Here is a 14,140-nt window from a genome sequence, read left to right on the forward strand (position 1 = left end):
AATCATCTGCGAGGGTATTCAGGCGCTGAGAGCCTTGCTGCTAAGGGTGGAATCAGTTGAACAGCCGTGTCTTGAGTACCTTTCTGAATTCCTGAAGAGAGGGGGAGGTCCGGAGGTGGAGGGGGAGGAGTTTCAGGACTTTGGGGCAGGGTAGGAGAAATAGCATCCTCCACTGAGATGTGTGCTAGTGAGAGGGAGGCACTGTGCAGGTGTCTGGAAGGTTGGTGGAAGCTCAGGCGGTGGCTGATGTATGCTGATCCTTGATTGGGATGGGCTTTGTAGGTGTGGGTCAGCATTTTGAAATGGCATTTCTTGTGGATGGGGAGCCAGTGGAGTTCCTGGAGTATGGGGTAATGTGGGTCCATTTGGGGAGGTCGATGATGAGTCTGGCTGCTGAGTTCTGCATGATCTGCAGACTCTTCAGGAGGTGAGTGGTAATTCCTATGCAGAGTGCGTTGCCGTAGTCCAAGCAGCTAGTGACGAAGGCTTGAAAGACGGTATGTCTGGTAGCGATTTGAAGACCTTTCGGAGCATGCAGAGAGTGAGGAAGCAGGAGGAGAATATTGAATTGGTCTGCCGTTTTTTATGGTGTTTGCTGTCCAGGATCATGTGCAGGTTCTGCGTGTAGTCTGTAGGAGTGGATGAGGCTCCTACTTCAGCAGACCACCAGGAGTCATTCCACGAGGATTTGTTGTTCCCAAAGATCAGTACTTTGTTTTCTCTGTGTTGAGTTTGAGGTAGATGTTTTGCATCCAGTCGGCGACGCTGGTCACGCACAGGTAAAAGTTGGCCCTCGTGGTGGATGGGTCTTCAGATAAAGAGAGAATGAGCTGGGTGTCGCCTCCGTAGGATATAAAATTCAGTCCATAGGTTCTGACGATGTTGGGCAGGGGGTTCATGAAGACGTTGCACAGTGTAGGGCTGAAGGACAAACCTTGAGGGAAGCCGCAGATGATGTCCTTGGGTTCCGAGGTGAATGGTGGTAGGCGGATTCGCTGAGTTCTTCCGGTGAGGAAGGATGTGATCTACTTGAGGACGTCTTCTTGGACTCCAACTGGATGAAGACTCTTGATCAGGGTGTGGTGGGACACAGCGTTGAATGCTGCTGAGAAGTCGAGGAGAATCAGGGTGGCCGTTTCTCAACGGTCTAGTGAGGTTCTGATGTTGTCTATGGCAGCGACCAGGGCAGTTTTGGTGTAGTGGATCATGTGGAATCCGGATTGGGAATAGTTCAGAAGATGTGTTCTCCACGTATTCCATGAGTTGGCCAGCTCCCGATATTACAAACAGTGGTGAGGACAACAAAGAAAGGACAATCAAGAGATCTGCAACGTGAGTACACATCCATGGGCGTCTGCAGGGGGGGCAAGGGGGGTCGCTTGCCCCCCCCCTGGATCGCTGGTCTGTCCTGTGCTGTGCTGGCCCAGTGACAATGTGGTAATTACAGCAGGCTGTGCTGTTCTTGTGCGAGAAGCCCCAGGAGTTGAAACGTTCTCTCACTTGGGGCCTCTCGCACTTCTCTCCGAACTCTAAAGGCTGAAGCAGCCCCTTCCGAATCTCATGCAGACTGTGGCGTGGCCCATTGTCATTCTGTCAGCTCCTGATCATCACATAAAGAATGACAATGGGGCCTCTGCCTTTTAGGTGCCTTGCAGTGCAGACATCCTACCTGTGTTTTTTTTTTAATTAAATAGTGTCAGCTGACACCAATGCAGCAGTGCTGCGATTCACAACTTAGCCCATTAACAAGTAAATGGTCTTTTAAAGACTCCCTCCCTCACTCTTTGTGATCTGTCGGGCCAGGTGTCACAAAGGCAGTGTTATGGGTTGAAAGGCACGAGCCAGGGGTCACAGCCGCGGCCCCTGGTGACCCCAATATGACGTCCATGGTGCTGTGGCAGGATGCAGTGTGCAGAAACGCAGACCTGATGGAACAAGAGAATGCTGCAGACGAGTCTTGAAGTGGCCATGTTACGTGCCTGCAGCAAGCGGTGGGGTGAGGGGGATTCACTGGCATGCTTCACTGCAATGGCGATTCATAAAGGGAGTGGTGATAGACAGAGTATCTGAATTAAGCAGAACACTCCTACCCAGTCAAAAGATCAGGGCTTGATCCATCACCGTTTTTTAGCTCACTGCACCATCCCAGCTCAGAACCTGGCTACATGCAAATTAGTCTGACCCTGGCCCAGTGCATCATGGGAACAGGGCAGACCAAACTACCAAGCCAATTCTTTACTGGAAAGGAAACAAGCTTCCGGGGACCGGTTTCTGGCATTACAGCCGTCTTCGGCCCGGCTTGCTTGAATCCTGATGGTGCAGTGAGCAAGGGACTCACATCTGAGCATACCCTTCCATACTTATGGTGGCCAAAACGATTCATAAAGGGAGTGGTGATAGACAGAGTATCTGAATTAAGCAGAACACTCCTGCCCAGTCAAAAGATCAGGGCTTGATCCATCACCGTTTTTTAGCTCACTGCACCATCCCAGCTCAGAACCTGGCTACATGCAAATTAGTCTGACCCTGGCCCAGTGCATCATGGGAACAGGGCAGACCAAACTACCAAGCCAATTCTTTACTGGAAAGGAAACAAGCTTCCGGGGACCGGTTTCTGGCATTACAGCCGTCTTCGGCCCGGCTTGCTTGAATCCTGATGGTGCAGTGAGCAAGGGACTCACATCTGAGCATACCCTTCCACACTTATGGTGGCCAAAACGATTCATAAAGGGAGTGGTGATAGACAGAGTATCTGAATTAAGCAGAACACTCCTACCCAGTCAAAAGATCAGGACTTGATCCATCACCGTTTTTTAGCTCACTGCACCATCCCAGCTCAGAACCTGGCTACATGCAAATTAGTCTGACCCTGGCCCAGTGCATCATGGGAACAGGGCAGACCAAACTACCAAGCCAATTCTTTACTGGAAAGGAAACAAGCTTCCGGGGACCGGTTTCTGGCATTACAGCCGTCTTCGGCCCGGCTTGCTTGAATCCTGATGGTGCAGTGAGCAAGGGACTCACATCTGAGCATACCCTTCCACACTTATGGTGGCCAAAACGATTCATAAAGGGAGTGGTGATAGACAGAGTATCTGAATTAAGCAGAACACTCCTACCCAGTCAAAAGATCAGGGCTTGATCCATCACCGTTTTTTAGCTCACTGCACCATCCCAGCTCAGAACCTGGCTACATGCAAATTAGTCTGACCCTGGCCCAGTGCATCATGGGAACAGGGCAGAGCAAACTACCAAGCCAATTCTTTACTGGAAAGGAAACAAGCTTCCGGGGACCGGTTTCTGGCATTACAGCCGTCTTCGGCCCGGCTTGCTTGAATCCTGATGGTGCAGTGAGCAAGGGACTCACATCTGAGCATACCCTTCCACACTTATGGTGGCCAAAACGATTCATAAAGGGAGTGGTGATAGACAGAGTATCTGAATTAAGCAGAACACTCCTACCCAGTCAAAAGATCAGGGCTTGATCCCCCCCCTTTTCTGAATCATTTTGTCCACCATAAGCGTGGAAGGGTATGCTCAGACATGAGTCCCTTGCTCACTGCTCCATCAGGATTCAAGCAAGCCGGGCCGACGACGCCTGAAATGGCAGAAACCGGTCCCCGGAAGCTTGTCTCCTTTCTGGTGAAGAATTGGCTTGGTAGTTTGGTCTGCCCTGTTCCCATGATGCACTGGGCCAGGGACAGACTAATTTGCATATAGCCAGGTTCTGAGCTGGGATGGGGCAGTGAGCTAAATAACGGTGATGGATCAAGCCCTGATCTTTGGACTGGGTAAGAGTGGTCTGCTTAATTCAGACACTCTGTTCATCACCACCCCCTTTTTCTGAATCATTTTGTCCACCATAAGCGTGGAAGGGTATGCTCAGACATGAGTCCCTTGCTCACTGCTCCATCAGGATTCAAGCAAGCCGGGCCGACGACGCCTGAAATGGCAGAAACCGGTCCCCGGAAGCTTTTCTCCTTTCTGGTGAAGAATTGGCTTGGTAGTTTGGTCTGCCCTGTTCCCATGATGCACTGGGCCAGGGACAGACTAATTTGCATATAGCCAGGCTCTGAGCTGGGATGGGGCAGTGAGCTAAATAACGGTGATGGATCAAGCCCTGATCTTTGGACTGGGTAAGAGTGGTCTGCTTAATTCAGACACTTTGTTCATCACCACCCCCTTTCCTGAATCATTTTGTCCACCATAAGCGTGGAAGGGTATGCTCAGACATGAGTCCCTTGCTCACTGCTCCATCAGGATTCAAGCAAGCCGGGCCGACGACGCCTGAAATGGCAGAAACCGGTCCCCGGAAGCTTGTCTCCTTTCTGGTGAAGATATGGCTTGGTAGTTTGGTCTGCCCTGTTCCCATGATGCACTGGGCCAGGGACAGACTAATTTGCATATAGCCAGGTTCTGAGCTGGGATGGGGCAGTGAGCTAAATAACGGTGATGGATCAAGCCCTGATCTTTGGACTGGGTAAGAGTGGTCTGCTTAATTCAGACACTCTGTTCATCACCACCCCTTTTTCTGAATCACTGCAATGGCAGCATCCACATGGGTTCAGATGTGTGGGCAATGCACGGACCGCACAGCATCCTTACACAGAAGCAGGCCAGAGCCTTCCAAGTCACCTTCCTTTTGTTCTTTCGGGCCGTTTTCTCTAATTAAAAAGACCAATTCGTTGATCAGATCTCCTCTTCTTTAACAGAAAACACTTTGATAGGTGAAGGATTATGAAAAATGCATCCAGTGATTTATTAATGTACTAGGATGATATTTTATGAATAGATCCTGAAATAAATAAATGGCTTCTGACAGAGGGCGACAGAGGGAGGGGGGCGACGAAGGGAGGGAGACAGACGGAGACAGATAGAGGGAAACAGAGGGAGAGAGACAGATAGTGGGAGGGAGACAGAGAGAGAGGGAAAGAGAGGGAGACGGAGAGAGAGGGAGACAGGGAGGGAGACAGAGGGAGAGAGACAGAGGGAGGGAGGCAGAGGGAGGGAGACAGACAGACAGAGGGAGAGAGAGGGAGGGAGAGAGAGAGAGGGAGACAGACAGAGTGAGTGAGAGGGAGAGCGAGAGGGAGGGAGGGAGGGAGACAGATAGAGATAGAGAATGACAGAGAGAGATGGAGGCAGAGACAGGGGCAGACAGGCAGAGACAAACTGAGAGGGAGACAGAGGGAGGAAAACAGGGACAGACAGGGACAGACAGAGACAGGGACAGGGACAGACAGCGGCAGGGACTAAGACAGACAGAGAGGGAGACGGAGACTGAGGGATAATTAGAGAGGGAGGGAGACAGAGGGTGATAGAGGGAGGGAGAGGGAGGGAGACAGAGGGAGGCAGACAGAGAGAGAGAGAGAGACAGAGAGAGACAGAGAGAGAGAGGGAGGGAGACAGAGAGAGAGGGAGACAGAGAGAGAGAGACAGAGAGAGGGAGACAGACAAAGAGGGAGACAGAGAGAAAGGGAGGGAGACAGAGAGAGGGAGGGAGACAGGGAGAGAGAGGGAGGGAGACAGGGAGAGAGGGGGAGGGAGACAGAGAGAGGGAGAGAAGAGAGATAGATAGAGGGAGGGAGACAGAGAGAGAGAGGGGGAGGGAGACGGAGAGAGGGAGAGAAGAGAGATGAATAGAGCGAGGGAGACAGATAGATAGAGGGAGAGAAGAGAGATAGATAGAGGGAGGGAGACAGAGAGGGAGAGAGGGAGAGAGAGAGATAGGGAGAGGTAGAAGAGAGAGAGGTAGGAGAGAGAGAGAGAGAGATAGAGAGAGATGTGTGTATGCTTGGTCTGGTGGCTCAGTAGATGAAGGCGTCCGCTGCAGGGGTATGTGTTCAACCTCATGGTCATAGTTTTTTTGTTGCTCTAGCCCCAACCCCCTCCCCCACTGACCCCGCCCCCACCGGTGCAGCCCTCGGCCACAAACCACACTGTAAATTTGCCCCCCCCCCCCTGAGAGAAAGTTTGTGAGTACCCATGCTCTAGAACCACATCAACCGGATATAGAATGTTTTGTTTTTTCTGGCCATTTTTAGTTTTTCCCTCTGTGTTATGGTAGTTGCCACGTCATCTGCTGTGGTTCCTCACCAGATTTTTCAGTTCCCCCTATGGGTTTCTTTGTTTATTTAAGCTCTTTGTCTTATTAGATTTTTATTAAATGTATTTAATACTTGTGCTCAATCATGTCGGAGGATGGTGATGAAGTTAACATTTTGCCCCCCCTAGAAACATTTCTGCGGATGCCCATGTACACATCGAGACTTGTGTATAGTCAGAGAGTCACTCCCTTTCTGCAGATACATTCAGGCCACACAGTGAAGGAAACACTCTGACAACTACCAGAGCTCATCGACGATAGCAATGTGTGTTATTCCCAGTGAGAGAGTGATAGAGAGAGAGATAAACCACCATATTTAGGCCAGGTACTCCCACTGCACATCGCTAGAGGAGCCATTGCAACATCAGGCAGCCTGTTTTGAGACCGGGCGCCCCATTGACTTGCATGAAACCTGTCTTTTTGGAGTCAGGCAAAAGTAAAGAAGAGCACAGCATGCAGATACCAGAACACGAGTAAGAAAGTACCAACAAGTGGAACAGAGAAATACATCAAGCAAGAGCAGTGCAGGACAAGATTAGCAGCTAATTCACAACCAGTACAACCACACACAAAACAACCAATTCCAACCAAAATCCCGAACACCAGCTCAACCTCGCCCTACTCCCAAGAAAGTGACAGGTACCTGTTTATGGATGTCCATGATGACAGCACATGTTATGGCAAGTTCACAGCAATGCTTACATGCAAAAGGCCTGACCTGCTTATAAGGCTGATCTGACTACAGAAAATATTGAAATTGATATTGAAATTGATGAATTGAATCAAGAGAAGTGAAATAAGAAGTGAAAAATAAATATGGACTAATCTACACTGGATTCTGGTGTCTAACTAGTTAATGTATTCAATGGACAATATAAGAATATTGTGACTAAGAACTTTGAGAGTGTTGCTATTTAATATAATTTTTGCTCGGCAGAAAACCTTTTGAATTATTTAAATACCTGGGATCAGTGTATTAGTAAGGGAGATAGGTAACCTCCCTATTCTGCCTAGTAGCAAGAGGAGTTACACGTCAATTGAAAATAGCCTAAATTACTAGCTGTGCGCCCTATCACCTGTTGCCTTTCTTTATTTACTACATGCAAAAGGCACTCGGTAGAAACTGAATACATTTAATGGATGGTCCAAGTCCAGCTGAGTACCTCCTCGGTTTGCTCACAGCTAAACAGTTTAAATGGATTGCCATCATCTGCAAGGGAGAAAACATTCCACCCACAATATGCAGACACCCAAAGCTATTCACAGGATTTGGAAAAATGAAAGACTTTAGAGTACAGCTGCACATCAACAAACATGTCAAGCAGAAAGCCCAGAAGCAATGAAGAATACCTTTTCACCTTTAAAAGGCAGATGGAAAAGGGCTAAAGGAGCTCTTAACAGCAGACGTCAATGAAAAATCTCAAGATCAAACTCCCTGGGCATTCCTTCTATTGGCGACACCTAATGCAGCATGGACAGCAAAGTCCACATTTGTGACAACTTGAAACTGCCAAACATGGCCATTCAACAGTAGAGGTAAATTGGCCCCACCTGGTAGATATGAACACGCTCTTCAGTGGTGTGCAAATATTCTCTATCAGAAAGCAAATTACATGGCGAGATGTAAAACAACGAATATGCAATATAAAGGAAATGGTTTAGATTAAATCTGCCATAAACTAACACATTTTGTCAAGCAGATGCATACACTTAAACTGAAAACTAACATGTGAGCACGACAAAAAAATGCAATGGCTAGCAAATGTAAATAGTAACTATCAAATACATAGCAACACCTAGCCAGCAAGAAGAGAGGCAAAATGTGCACCACAAATACATCACAAATGCATGTCAATCACAACACTCAGGCTTGCCATGATGATTACAGTAGGGTTAGCAGGCCTCTGCATCAAAAAATGAGGAACCATGTAGTGGTAACAGAGAGGTGCCAGACAAATAATGTCAGCCATTATGGTGGGTTTACATACTGATCAAGTTCATACATTTGATTAGTATACCCATGGTGTTGCTTTTAATGCAAAACGCTTTCATTTATAATTGTCTTCTGAATTCACCAAGTGGTCCCTGCCATATGCTGAAAACAATGCAACTCTTACATTGTAATGAAATCATTCACTGGGAAATGAAATAGTAAAAGTACCAGCCGAATGCTGCGTTTTGAGACCAATACTCATCTAAAGCCCCCTCTCTTTATAGAACCATAATGACAATAGCTCTGGCAAACAACTAAACAGGTCTCCAGCCAGACCTAAATATGGTACACTAGCAAACATTTCGAGAGAGGAGTGTACACTAAACGTGATACACTAAAGGCAAAAATCATTTGGTGGAAAAATTTAACAGGTAAACCCGATGCATGGACAATCTTCTGACTGAAATATCAGATATTTTTGTAAAGTAAAACAATGGGTCACCAACAAACAGGCGTTTTTTAAATACAAAAAATGTAATTTTCGACTTTGGTCCTTCGACTGCTCTTGAAAAAAATTAAGACAATGCAGAAAACATTGGGTAGCAGTTCTCACATTTGAGAATGGATTATTACCTGGGTGTATGTAAGCTCCTGGCGGACATTTTTCAGGTGTGCAGACATAGCGTTAATTCTTTCTTCAAAGTCTTTCAACTGATTTTCCATACTGGATTTTTCATTCTGCCTCCTCTGAAGCTGTAAGTAGACATTTTCACAAGGTAACTATTACATTGTTGAAAACTGTGAAAACACTGCTGGCCTCCCCCAAAATAGAACACTATGTATCACCATTTACAATTGATAATTTGAAGAGGATAAATCTCTGTTTTTGAAGCCTCAAAGTTTTTGGAATCATAGGATTGAGAATGTCTATTTGTGTTGGGTACATCATTCTAATGCAAAGGGAAGTACTGACATGCCATCCCCCTGAATCTACCGCCCCAACTTGCAACTAACTTTCTTTTTAAACCTTTAGATGATCTCGTGTAGAGACATTCCCTAATCTGTCTTTACAATCACAACCCGCACCTTGGGTTCTGGAAGCTTTACTGCTTACAAACTGCCATCACTCATATATAAAATGCGGTCATCTCGGCCCACCAAAACAAACTATATTCCAACCTCTTCAACATCTCAGCAGCATTTGACATCCCCAATCTACTATTAAGATAGGCAACCACTGGCCTTAACAGCACGTTGCCCAATATTCAGCCCACCGTCCCCTCGTTTTTTTTCCTTGCAATACCCATACTACCACCTCTTTGCAGATCAAGCTCAAATGTATTTCCCTTTCTTCTGTCCAGTCCTCTGGTCTTCAGGCCTTTATCTCAGATGCCCGTCACTGGTTGCCCTTCAGTCCCTCATACCGATCTTCTCTTAGACTAAAGTCCTGAACTTCCATGCCTTCACTTCAGCAAACTCCCTTCCAGGTCCCAATCACATCCCCGATGACACACTTACATAATGCATTTTTCCACAGAAACCCTGGCGTCATCTTCAATACCATCATGAAATGTGAAGTCACCACTTCCTATTCTGTATGGGTAAGGCTCTAATTGATACGTGTGCTCAGATGTCCTGCTTGCTCCATTCAGAGCAGCACTCTGCGTGGAGACACTAGCACCATTCCTTCCAGGTCCACAACCCAAACCGTTGTCAGTCTGCCCTTTAATAAATAGAGTGCCAGTAGTGTTTATAACATATATTATGTACAGATTGTATGTTGGTTCCGTATTCTCCTTGGCCTCAGTCACACATTCAAGACACCTTTATCCCCAAACTTCTTGCGCTCAAAAGGACATTGTTCATTGTTCAACACATTTTGATGACTTGATACATGATTATGATAGAGCTCTCTATATTTCAAAGCATTCGAGTGTCCAGAGGACAAAAAGGAGGATGTTAACAGATCTGAAGCAAGGAGTTTCTGAGGCTTTAGCAAAACTAATTATTGTTGTTTGGGTACTCACATTCCCCTTACAACAAGTCCAATTTTGAGGCCAGTTGTTGCATTTACTCTTCTGTGTCCAATTGTGGTGGTGCTATAAGGTAGATGTCTATAGTGGCCTTAATGTATCACCAACTATCAATCAACTTTTCACGTTTGGCTATCATCCATGTGTACAGAGGACTAAGGGGAACCTTTCAATCAGTCTATAATGGAGTGTGGTGGTATCAATCAATTTACATAGTGGTAGACAGCCATCATTAATGTGCCGATGGATGCCATGTTTAAACACATTATAGAGGCTAGGCTATTTGTTCGAGTTCTATGGGGGCGCAGTCTGTCATTGCATATGTGTTGAAAGGTGGCTATTCAATGCACTATGTATGTAAGTATATGGTATTTCTGGATCACTGAAATAATATCGAGGGACAGAATATCGACCAACAAAAATATCGTTGACAAAATATCGAGAGACAAAATATCGAGTTTCTATCTACTAACAGGTAAGTACAAAAATATCGAGTTAAAAATATCGTTTACAAAAATATCGTTTACAAAAATATCGACTTTAATAAAAACAATGTTTAATTATATTAATATAAAAAATTAATTACTATAATATACTTAACAATACTTAAAAGAACTTTTAATAATTAAATAATTAATGAAAGTAAAAAAATAATATTTTTTTAATCATATTTCTTAAAACATATATATATATAGTAACAAAATTTAATTAAATAATAGCCAATATTATTAACGTACAATTACAAAAGATTAAAAATTACTATTCCCACTCCAGTGGGTGCAACAGAAGGGAAAGCGTTGGATAGCGTAGGGATTAAAATTACTATTCCCACTCCAAAGAGTGCAACAGTGGATATATGACGTTACAACGCAACTTTTACAACGCACTACCATTACAACGTAAGTATTGGTAAGTATATAATAATTTTTTTAATTTAAATTATTTAACATTAATTTAATATAATTTAATTTAATTTAATTAATTTAATGTAAATTTAATTTAACTTTATTTTTACACTGTACCCCTGTACCCCAAAAACCCAAAACTGACCCTGAACCCTAAAAAAAACCCTTTACCCAAAAACCCAAAACTGACCCTGAACCCTAAAAATACCCCTTTACCCAAAAACTAAAAACTGACCCTGAACCCTAAAAATACCCCTTACCCAAAAACTAAAAACTGACCCTGAACCCTAAAAATACCCCTTTACCCAAAAACTAAAAACTGACCCTGAACCCTAAAAATACCCCTTTACCCAAAAAACAAAAACTGACCCTGAACCCTAAAAAAACCCCTTTAATTTAACATAATTAGCAATTAATCAATTAAATTAAATTAATTACCAATTACATTTTAATTAATTAACAAATATTTTTTAATTAACAATTAATAAAATATTACTACCAATTATTAAATTTACATATTTAATTAATTATAATTAAATTACTTCCCACCCTATTCCCCTATAAACCCACAACCCGCTACAGTAAATACATTATTTAAATTTACACAATTAGCAATTGATCAATTAAATTAAATTAATTACCAATTAAATTTTAAATAATTAACAAATATTATTTAATTACCAATTAATTAAATATTACTACCAATTAATACATTTACATATTTAATTAATTATAATTAAATTACTTCCCACCCTATTCCCCTATAAACCCACAACCCGCTACAGGAAATAAATTATTTTAATTTACATAATTAGCAATTAATCAAATAAATTAAATTAATTACCAATTAAATTTTAAATAATTAACAAATATTATTTAATTACCAATTAATTAATTATTACTACCAATTAATAAATTTACATATTTAATTAATTATAATTAAATTACTTCCCACCCTATTCCCCTATAAACCCACAACCCGCTACAGAATAAAATTACACAATAATTTTAAAAAAATCATTAATTAAAAATAATTATAACATAAAATGACACTTTTCACACATATTATAACATAAAAAACACTATAAATAATTAAATATTATTTAAAAAACGATATTTTTTACTATCTAGATTATATACTTGGATATTTTCACTTTCTATATTATTTACAGTCGATATTACTTCACTTACCTTAAAAACGATATTTTGGCTGTCGATATTCTGTCCTGTCGATATTTTCTCCAAACGATATTTAAAACTCGATATTCTGTCCAAACGATATTTTGGAGTCGATATTATGTCTGTGCACCGGTATTTCTGTAGCACAAACCTAGCCAAAAGGTAGCAAAGTGTCGGGGAAGGTGGTCATTTAAAACGCTATGGAGGGATGAAGAGGACACAGAATGGCTGCTATTCAATAAGCCATTGGGGAGGGGGTGGCAGTTGTTGGTGCCTCACGAAATCACTTTTGTACAATATAGCACACTATCATTCAGCATCCTAAGGAAGCAGTCAGTCAATGTGCTAAAGTAGCATGCTATTTAACGTGACATCCTTGCGTGCCCCTGGAAGGGTTTCATTCAACCTGCCAGTGGAAAGGGCTATTGTCATCACAATTTGGGAGAGGGCTTTGCTCAAAGTGAGATGATGTGAACTAATGCCTTGAGGGCGCGGCTCAAGAGAATAAGCCGTGCGTGTTCGGGGGGGGAGGGGGGGGGGGGGAGTGTGTGCGCGTGGGAATGTGTTTGCGCATGCGTGAGTGTGGCTGCGTGTGTATATGTGGGTCTGTGTGCCTGCGTGGGTGTATGTGTGTGTGCATGCGTGAGTGTGGCTGTGTGTGCGCGCGGCGAGAGCCTGTCTTGCTGTGAATCTGAGGCAGGGGCTGGGCGTGCGCGCCCACGAGGTTAAGTCGACGCTCGTGCCCGGCCCCTGTCTCAGATTCCCAGGAGACGGGCGACAATAGTTGTCGAGCTAGACGCATGCAAGCATGCGTATTCTAGCTCAACCTAAAAAACGAGGAACACCACAACAGAGGCACATTCAATGTCCCATAGAGGACTGTCACTTAGTTCGGAGGACAAGGATAGCTCAAAGAGATGCAACTACAAATAAACAAGTCAGACCTCCAGTTACTCAGCCACATTGGAGAACTGGTATTCACCCTCAAAGCACTGAGGAAGAAGGGCAGCAATCACTATTAGGCCTGATGTGATTGAGGAAATGAACAGCCCAAACCAAAGGGAGTAACTAATAGCGATAGTCCCAAAGAAATACAATGGAAAATGGAAAAGTTTAAATCCTCCTAGGCATGAGCCACAAAGGTAATTGAATAAGAAAGGGACCCACAGCTTGATATCAATGACAAGAATAAACACCTCAAAGGGATGAGGATACTCTCCAAATGTGACCTCCACAAAGGATATCACCAATTGAAGCTAGAATAAAGCTCCAAATACATAACAGTATTCGCAACACAAAAAATGATTTAGTTGCAAAAGGCTCAGCTTTGGCATTTCGTCAGCAGAGGAGATTTTCCATAAGGTGATTCTGAGTAATACCGCAGATTGTTTTTTCTAAATAACTTAATGTCATTGCATTTTCCTAAAAAACAGCACAGGCAAGATGGAACTTTACATTTTCACTACATACAGGACAAAATAACAAATTATGCAAAATATCTCACACCCACTGGTCATTGCACACTTAAGCAATGGTGTGTATTCGTCAGTGTTATCTAATAAAGTCTTGCATACTGATCCATAGCCCCCAACATCTTTGATAATTTTGTAGACACCCACTGAACTTGTAAACCGTTTTCCCCACTGGTGCACAGCCAGTCTGCCAGTGTGGAGGTACTGCTCCTCCAATATCTAGCGATTTCACGCTTAGCCAACATCAAACCAATTCCTGCCAAGATCTCGGAGCTAGTTGTGCCATCCCAGTCGTTCATCACCCTTAGGAATACAACTTTTGTATTTAGTACTACTTGATGAATCACCAAAGTCACATCTCTCTTTGGATCTGTCGCCAACAGTCTGCAATTATTGGAGAACCCCATATAAAGTGTAAAAAGGTGCCATTTTCGTTGGTACGGCGTGGACAACGAGGCGCCCGACCCATATATCCAAATCAAGTTGGAAATATGGCAGATTGTTAATGCGTT

The 14,140-nt window shown here is 43.7% G+C and overlaps 1 protein-coding gene across 1 annotated transcript in view; it reads right to left on the bottom strand.

Moving 5' to 3' along the window:
- The window catches only part of CCDC39 (coiled-coil domain 39 molecular ruler complex subunit), a 220,803-nt gene that overhangs the window by 168,710 nt on the left and 37,953 nt on the right, over positions 1 to 14,140 (bottom strand). The window contains exon 2 of the mRNA XM_078666498.1: positions 8,673 to 8,792. Coding sequence (XP_078522624.1) covers positions 8,673 to 8,792 — 120 coding nt within the window. The remainder of the gene's footprint in view (positions 1 to 8,672; positions 8,793 to 14,140) is intronic.

This window comes from Lissotriton helveticus, chromosome 11 (assembly GCF_964261635.1).
Source record: "Lissotriton helveticus chromosome 11, aLisHel1.1, whole genome shotgun sequence".
Classification (NCBI taxonomy): domain Eukaryota; kingdom Metazoa; phylum Chordata; class Amphibia; order Caudata; family Salamandridae; genus Lissotriton; species Lissotriton helveticus.